General features: G+C 40.8%; 1 protein-coding gene across 1 annotated transcript in view; it reads right to left on the bottom strand.

The window, feature by feature from the left end:
• Window positions 1–2,782: 2,782 nt before the first annotated feature.
• Window positions 2,783–8,141, bottom strand: part of rnf220a (ring finger protein 220a) — a 188,729-nt gene continuing 183,370 nt past the window's right edge. The window contains 1 exon segment of the mRNA XM_020604525.1: window positions 2,783–5,060. Coding sequence (XP_020460181.1) covers window positions 4,989–5,060 — 72 coding nt within the window. The 3' untranslated portion in view covers window positions 2,783–4,988.

Raw genomic sequence — 8,141 nt, 5'->3', positions numbered from 1 at the left:
GCCAATGAAGTAGATTCTGATTCTGATTCTGATTGTTATGTGAGCTCCCTCATTGGGAAAGCTGCTGAGGACTTGAAGCACATACAGAGACAAATCCATCAGCCAGCGATGGCTTCCTATTCGTTGTCAATGGAAACAGAGCACTGTCACTCAGTACACTGCACTGTGCGAGACATTTTATATTATCAAAAACACTTGTATTCGCATAAGTTTGATTTTATCTACCAAATATGACAGAAATCACCTCTCGGAAAAATGTATTTGATTTATTCACTGAGCTTTTAGTTTGACTCATGTTCTATCTGCTAACAAGGAGAGGGCAGGACTTATGACCTATACCGCAACCAGCCACCATCTCTTCCTATTTTTGGGAAGAGGTCATTGAAAGAGAGATCCCCACAACACAGATGGCTGAAAAAAAATGAAGCTCGGGTTGAGATTTTAGTGGCTGATGTGGCAACCTGCAGCTTGTAGCAGACTGTAGTAAACTGAGTCAAGTCACATCATAAGAAGGCAAGGCTGAGTCTGACCTGATGAGATGAGCCTGTATCAGTTGAGGGAAGCTCAGTCAGGTTTACCTGAATCCACTTGGATTGGATTTGACATTCATTCATTTATTTACTTATACTACGTTGGACAAGTGTTTCTTGACTCTATTTGAATGTTGAAACTTCACCACAAAGTTGCAAAAGGGCTAGGTCTTTTTTCCATCATTAAATGGTGGAAGTACCTTAGTGGTTAGATTAACGAGTTACTCTCCATGCACATGAAGTGCTTTGATATGTTGAAAGCTTATCTTGGTAAGTGTAGCTGTGCTGTTGTCAAGATCATCACCATCCAAATTTTGATAACTTTACTTTAGGGTTACAATTCTGAGCTGCCTCACTATGACAAGTTTCAAGGGGGAAATTCACACTTTAAGTAGGCCTGGTGAGGTAGCGGTTTATGTTTCGTATGCTCATTAGGTTTTTACATGTGGGAGTGATGACTGTATAAACTGGACTGTGTACAGGTTGGGACCATATTGAATTATTACTCCAGCCACCACTGTCGCCTGTTCAGAGGCATAAAAATGTAAACAATTATCAAAATAGTAATAGTTGACTGTTAATTAATGAAACATCAGATATTTCATAAGCATATTTTGTGTAAAATCTTAACTGAAAAATTGTAAATAGATGTGTAGTCAAAACTACAAATGTGAAGCTGAAGAATGTTTCTGCAGATTGTATTTGTTATTGGAAGATGGACAGGATAAGATGCTGAGGTCGCTGTTTCAGGTTCCTGAGTCAGAAAAGTTGTGATAGTTCTTCTCTTCAGCACCAAAGTCAGCGCATGTTGTTTCACTTGTTTGTTTTGCTGATAGAAAGAGGCCAAACTCCCTTCAAAAATCCAGCAGGTTGTTGTTTTTATGAGAACAAACGTAATGTAACATCTTCTGATGAAGTCATAGTAGTAATACATTAAGTTGGATTTAATGCAATAAACCATTTTTAAACTTCTGGCTTTCATTTAGCTCTTTTGGCCACATGGAATGTTAATGACTTGTATACAAAGTCACCGAACTCCTTCAAAAATCTGGTGGTGTATTTGTTTGTTAGAAACAAACAAACTGCATCATGAAACTGTCCAATCATTTCTTGAATGTTAACTTCTGGTAAATTTCACTTAAGCAGTAATATTAAATATCATCTTTAACATTAGGTTTCTGCCGTTTGTCATCTGTTTAAGATTGATTTACAGCCACAGTTTCCTTTTATTTCTATATAGCCATCGTAGGTTAAGACATTTTAATCTTATCTTATGACATTTTTAAAAATATCATAAGGATGACAGTGTGCAGAGCTTCTATAGTACACCCAGGAGTCATCCAAGAGCTAATAACATGACTATTGGAGCTTTAAGGTGACTATAAAATGTTTTTTTTTTCAGTCTCCAGGCATTACAGCTCATGATATCACAAGTTATAATTATTAAACCAAAAGCAATGTAGAAAGTTACAGGCAACAATTTAAAAACAGAGCACTGTTACAGCTTATAAATGTAATCAATAAATTAAACATTCAGACCTTGGAGATAAGGTCTTTTTTTGTGTGTGAATGCAGTAAAAAGCAACAAAAATGTTTTAAAAAGTGGTTAATTTCAGTTATGCTGTGAAAAAACAAACCCAGAAACGCAGACAAAAACATTATCCCTAACTTGGCAGTGGTTAAAAAAAGAAGCTCCATAGCACTACTAGAGATTAATGAGCCACAGGATACTTTTAAGTCACTATTGGATCATAATGCATGTGTGTTGCAGGATATTTGTGGACTGTAAACCCTGCAGTGGTACCAGGGATACGTGTACCATTTGCTGCCTTGATGTTACAGGGCCTCAACTAATTTGAAAAAAATAAAATCATAGTAGTATGAATGCAATCCCTACCCACCAAATTTTCACTTTTCTGTAATTAATATTATGAAACCACTCTGTCCAATCTAACATGATGGGTGGTCTCAATGGACAGGTACTTGAGTTCACATAGGCTTGTGGGAGTACAGATAAAAAAAGGTTCAAAACTATTGTCTGCTGTAGATGAACACATTACAGGTAACAAGCTTCTCATTAGGCTGCAATATTTTTCAGGCATCCAAGTGCAGAGTTGCATAAGGATTATAATTACGTGGGATAAGGCAAGAATGAAAAGCATTAACCCAAACTTTTAAAGAATTGCTTCCTTGGCACACATGAATTGGCAACAATGAGGGGAACTGAAACAAGAAAGGCCAAGGGGGCTAACTGAGATTTACAATCATTTAATTAATGTCAAATGTAGTTTACAAACGGGAGAGACGTACCATTTTCAAGAATATACAAGACACAAATTAGATCTGACACAATTGTCTTTGTTATCTTTGGGGCAGGTTCGAATCAATAGAAGGTCGGAGGAATCATAATGTGAATGTAACAGCGTAGCATCACATCATATCTTCTTGTCTCGTATTTATTTACTACATGATGAACTAAAACCAGAGGGAACAGTGCTAAAAGAAATAAAGGTTCATCACACTACACTACCATGGCTGATCAATTTACGCTTTCTTTGCCCCAGAAGGATCCCAGACTGTGTTTCTTTCTTTCTGAGCACAAACCATGGAGGTTTAAATTATGGGCCTTTTGCTTTATTTCACAGTGAATGGAGGTGATCAACTTCAGATGCAAAAACATCCCTTAGAGAGAGCAAACACTACCGACACACTGAGATGTCACACAAAGTCTATTAAAAATGCACATGAACAGAATAGCTGTCTTTCACATCAAGGCTGTCTTCCTCGGTGAACAAATGTTTTTTCCTCAACATGTCTTACTTTGCCCCCCAGGCTGTGTGAACAGGACCACTGGTGGTATTTCAGAAGTTTTATTTTTTTCTTATTTTCATCATTTCTTACAACAATACAGACATCACGGGATACATAGTTTTACAAACACAAAGCACACCACCTTGGCTGCTGCTGCTGTAGAGGAAAGGGAGGAAATGTTAAGGCTGCCAGTTCACCCTTGGCTATCCTTCTTTTCCAGAAACCTCCCTCATCTGTTATAGCTTAGAAAGAACCTGCCCTTCGGTGTTGCCGTTTTGGGACCTTACTGCAGCATAGCAGTATGAGAAGAATGGAAAAAGGCTTTCTACTGAGACATGTAAGGGTAAAACAAAGAGTGTCTAGACTATGATCTGCGCATGTTGTTACTCCAGCAGAGAGGAAGCAGAAATGGAAGTTAAAAGAAGAGGCTCTGCTGGACATTGTTGCAACTAAAGAACAGTTCCACCGTTCTGCCTGCTTGCAGGAAACCTTGGGCAATAAGAATCTCTCAAGCACTCTGCAGAAAAATTACACCATCTAAATTGTGACCCACTAGTACTGAGTAGTTTATTATTACTTTTTTTTATTCCTGTACAGTGAAATAAAACTCCCAACGGTTCATCAAATGATCTTTTTTTGTTTTTAAAAAATACAGAAGGCTTCTTTAATTCCAGCCATTTTTTCCCCAAATGTAACTCTCACACCCTTCCAACTAAAAACTTTGACATTATATATTTTTGTGTGTCTGCTGATGGTAAAGGTGTTTATGCATGTGTGTGTGTATGTGTGTGTATGTGTGTGTGTGTGTGCGTGTGTGTGGTGTGCATGAACTCTGTCATTTACACCCAACATTGTAAACATACATAGAACTATATTACATGTGCTTGCACTGTGTCTTAGAGGGGGAGAAATTTTGGTTTACTTCACTAGAACACCACAAATAAGAGAAGAGGAAAGGGAAGAAGACTCATGAGAAGAAGTAGTGTCAGAGGAGGCGGAGGAGTGTCAAACTCCTTTTCAAGGTTGTGAGGTTATTCTCAGTTTGGTTGAAAGCTTGGTTAGAGTGGCCCTTTTTAATTCTCATAAGCAACAGCGCATGAAGAGTGAAGTCCTCAGAGCTGGGTGTCTAGCACCACTGAAATGTCAATGAAGAGCTAGAAGGGGGGGAAAAGTCTTTATATTCTGTATTAAGAAGTTTCCTTTCAGGTTAAGATCCAACAGCGTGAAGCTACCAGGTCTCAGCAGGGCTTAGCTAGGTGCCTCCACTCCTTCAGTGGACAATACCCTATATTACATGTAGAGGGAGTCATGTCAGTGAGGCAGAGCAAACAAGCCCGTTGAGCAGTGGGACTTCTATTTTATTTTATTTTTTTTTGTGGGTGGCCAGGTAGCCAGGTAGAGTCAGTGAGTGCTGCTGAGTCCTTCATTTGAGCCAGTTTCACCCTCTTCCAAGTGTCAGCTGAGTCTCAAAGAAGGCCGAATTGTCTCAGTACGCTCTGACAGGGCTCCAAGCTACGATCCACAGGAGAAAGAGAGAGCGAGCGAGAGAGAGAGAGAGAGAGAAAACAAATGGCGATTGATGGGGAGGGTGATGAAATCCAACATGGAACATGGTTTGGACGGACGAAAAGGCGGGAAATGTGCTCTTTACAAGTAGACACGCCTCAGGTCTCCGGGTGAGGTGATGGTGTTGCACTGCGGGCACAGCTTCTTGTTGCCCTGTGATGGATAGAGAGAACATAGTTAGCTTAGCAGGCGAGCTGACATACACATATTACCATCAGAAAACAATCTCTCTGGTATGTGAGGCCTTTCCTGGGGCCACTGTGATCTGTGTAGAAGGTGTATAAAATGTCAAGTGTGTGAGTTTAGTAATGGGGTCTTCAGCCAGAGAAAATGATACCTGTGTGATATCTGACACAGGTACAACAGAATGCAGAGCCCCACAACTGGACAGCCTGCGCTTTCCAAACCCTCACTGACCAGTGCAGATGCACAGGCTCAACTGACCCCAATGATTTATAGGTTTCTTTTCCTGTAAGCCACTGAATAAACCTTTTGGAGTGGCTGCTTAGACTAAGGTAGTGTGCGAGGCACACGCACGCACGCACGCACGCACACACACACACAGGAGGCATTCAGGATGACCAAGATGATCAGAACGTCTGACAGATCTCACATACTCCTGCTAAGATGAATTGTGAATACACAGTATTCAAAATGTTCTCCATGTCTTGAGAAAGAATAAAGTAGTAGAGGGGAACGGATGGAGGTGAAGAAAGGGAGACAAAGGAAAGATGATGGATGAGGGAGTGTATAGGGTTTGGCCTCTGTTACTGGAAGGAAAATAGATCCACAAAGGTTTCTACAGTAGGGTGGTTTATGGTTTATTTTTTTAAATACTACTATAAAAAAATATGAATCAGTGACGGTGTTTTTCATTCATACACTGTGAGAAGGAGCCTTGTCCTTGTGTGTTTGCATGCCTGTCTGACATCCTGTCGGAGTGTGTGTGTGTGTGTGTGTTTTAAGCTCCAGCTGTCTTGCTCATTAAAGCAGTGAGGGGCTGAGCTGACGTTAACTAGATTCCCAGGCATTTACTTTGATGAGCCTGGCCCTCCTGTTTTTATAGCTGTCCACAGGCCATGAGTTCAATGCCTGTACATGAGACCAGTGTGGGCAGCATGCACACATGTGCACACACACAGTATGCAGGTACCTGGCAGGTGGAAACAATGAGCCTTATTCAAGAAAACTTTTTAACTGTCTAAAAGAAAAATTTGAAAACCCTACAAGTAATACTGTTTGGTTTGTACCCACACGAAGTTCCTCATGAATCAGTACTGATGTTAAATAGGCTGCAGGATCCAGGGAATTATTAGCACATCTAAATGTCCAGTTACACTTGAATAAGGGCAGCAATCCTTAGGGTCACGGGATTTTTAGTCTTGTTTTTTTACTTTAAACATTTCCAGCTATGGCAGTATGTTGCAATTCAAATGAGACCTACAATTCGCTGTAAAGTGATGACTTTATACACTGTAATACACTGGCTGAAACCATTTCAAAACATATCCAGACACAGGTGAGAATCTGGTGGACCATGAGACCGCTTAGATGTTCTCAGCCCCTTACCACACAGTTAGTTGGCTGTAACACTGTCGTGCTACAAGCAACTGCTGAGGTTGAAGAAAATTCTCTCATTAGCTTTCGGGGTATCCTGTCATGAATCATGGTACTGGACAAGTTGAAAGTCTGACCCAATGGAGGTGCTTAATATAAAGTCTGGAGATCATCACAACATTTTAAGGATCTGTATTCAACCTACTGGGAAGCATGAATGTCTGTGATACGCCAAAAGTTGGACACAGTGCACTACATCCCCATCTCTACTTGCACGCCAGGTGGCTCTAATAGAGTGCAATAGTACTGAGTCCTAAAACCCAGAACTGAGTCAGCATTTTTGCACTTTGTACTCACACAAGTGCACTGAACTAACTTCGGACCATGGATCTACAACACAGCCAACCAGATTTCTGATATGGCAGAAGTCCATCCGAGCGGTCTGGGAGACAGAACCCTGCTCACACTGTACATCAAACGACAAGTGACTGGGCTGAAATTTGGCCCGATTCTAAAAGTAGCTGGGCACAACTGAATCACGTCTGAAATGAGGCTGCATCTATATAATAGTGTCTGCTTGGCTTAAGTGACAATGCCATGATCACTAGCTAGATCAGGTCACACTAAGAGGAAAGGATTTTGTAGATATTGCTCATGGAAAATGGACAAAATACTCATCACCTAACAACCTTTCTTTAATTGCATACAAGTTCAATCTGTGAGTATAGGCATGACATGAATGAGGCTCGCTCATAACAAGGAATCATTCCTGCACTAATTTCAACCCTTGTCTGTGTGTTTGGTGCTGTAATTATGCTGAGTGTGCATCAAATGGAGCTAATGGCTTTTCCAGGTTGCAAGCGAGAGCAGACGTCTTTACTGCTCCTCTTGTCTGTTCTACGATTTTTCACATCTTCTACATTGTCAAGTCTTTGAATAAATTCTACAACTATTAAAATGCCTCCAAGAGGGAAAAGAGCTAATAAATCCGAAGCGAGCGAAGATGTTGAGGCTGAAGAAGATTCTATTTCAGCGGCGCAAGTAGCTGAGATGTTGAATCAGCAGAAGCTGATGTTCACTGCGCTTATGTGCCAACAGCATGAAAGTTTCCAAGGCTTTGTGAAACTAATTATGGAGACAAATAACAAGAGACTCGACGACATGACCAAAGAAATGCAGGAGATAAAAACGAGCGAGATGTGGACGCGATTAAAGCGGCCGTGGGGGTGCAGGAAAAAATTGCAGAAGACACTATGCAGGACGTCTACAAAACCCGTGAGAGTCTAATAACTATTACGTATAAAATGGAGCAATTGGAAGCACAGTCCAAGCAAAAAAACCTGATCTTCGAGGGAACCAAGGAGTCAGCTGGAGAAAGCTGGATGGAAGCGGAGTGTAAGGTGAAGGAGATTTTAAAGGACAAACTGCAAATTCATCAAGATATAGAGATGGAACGGGTTTACAGAGTCGGGAAACTTTCTGACCGGGGACCAAGGGCGGTAATGGTTAAGTTGATGAAGGAGAAAGATAAGACAAACATTCTGCAGCAAGCCAAGAAGCTTAAGGGAACCAAGATTTACATCAACGAAGATTACCCCGAGTCTGTGAGGAAGAGAAGAAGAGAGTTGATGCCGATGTTAAGAGCGGCTAGGGAGAGAGGAGAAATCGCGTTTCTGC

Source organism: Monopterus albus, unplaced genomic scaffold (genome assembly GCF_001952655.1).
Source record: "Monopterus albus unplaced genomic scaffold, M_albus_1.0 scaffold66.1, whole genome shotgun sequence".
NCBI classification, from domain to species: Eukaryota; Metazoa; Chordata; class Actinopteri; order Synbranchiformes; family Synbranchidae; genus Monopterus; species Monopterus albus.
The sequence above is the reverse complement of the archived record's forward strand: the minus strand, read 5'-3'. Positions and strand labels throughout refer to the sequence as shown.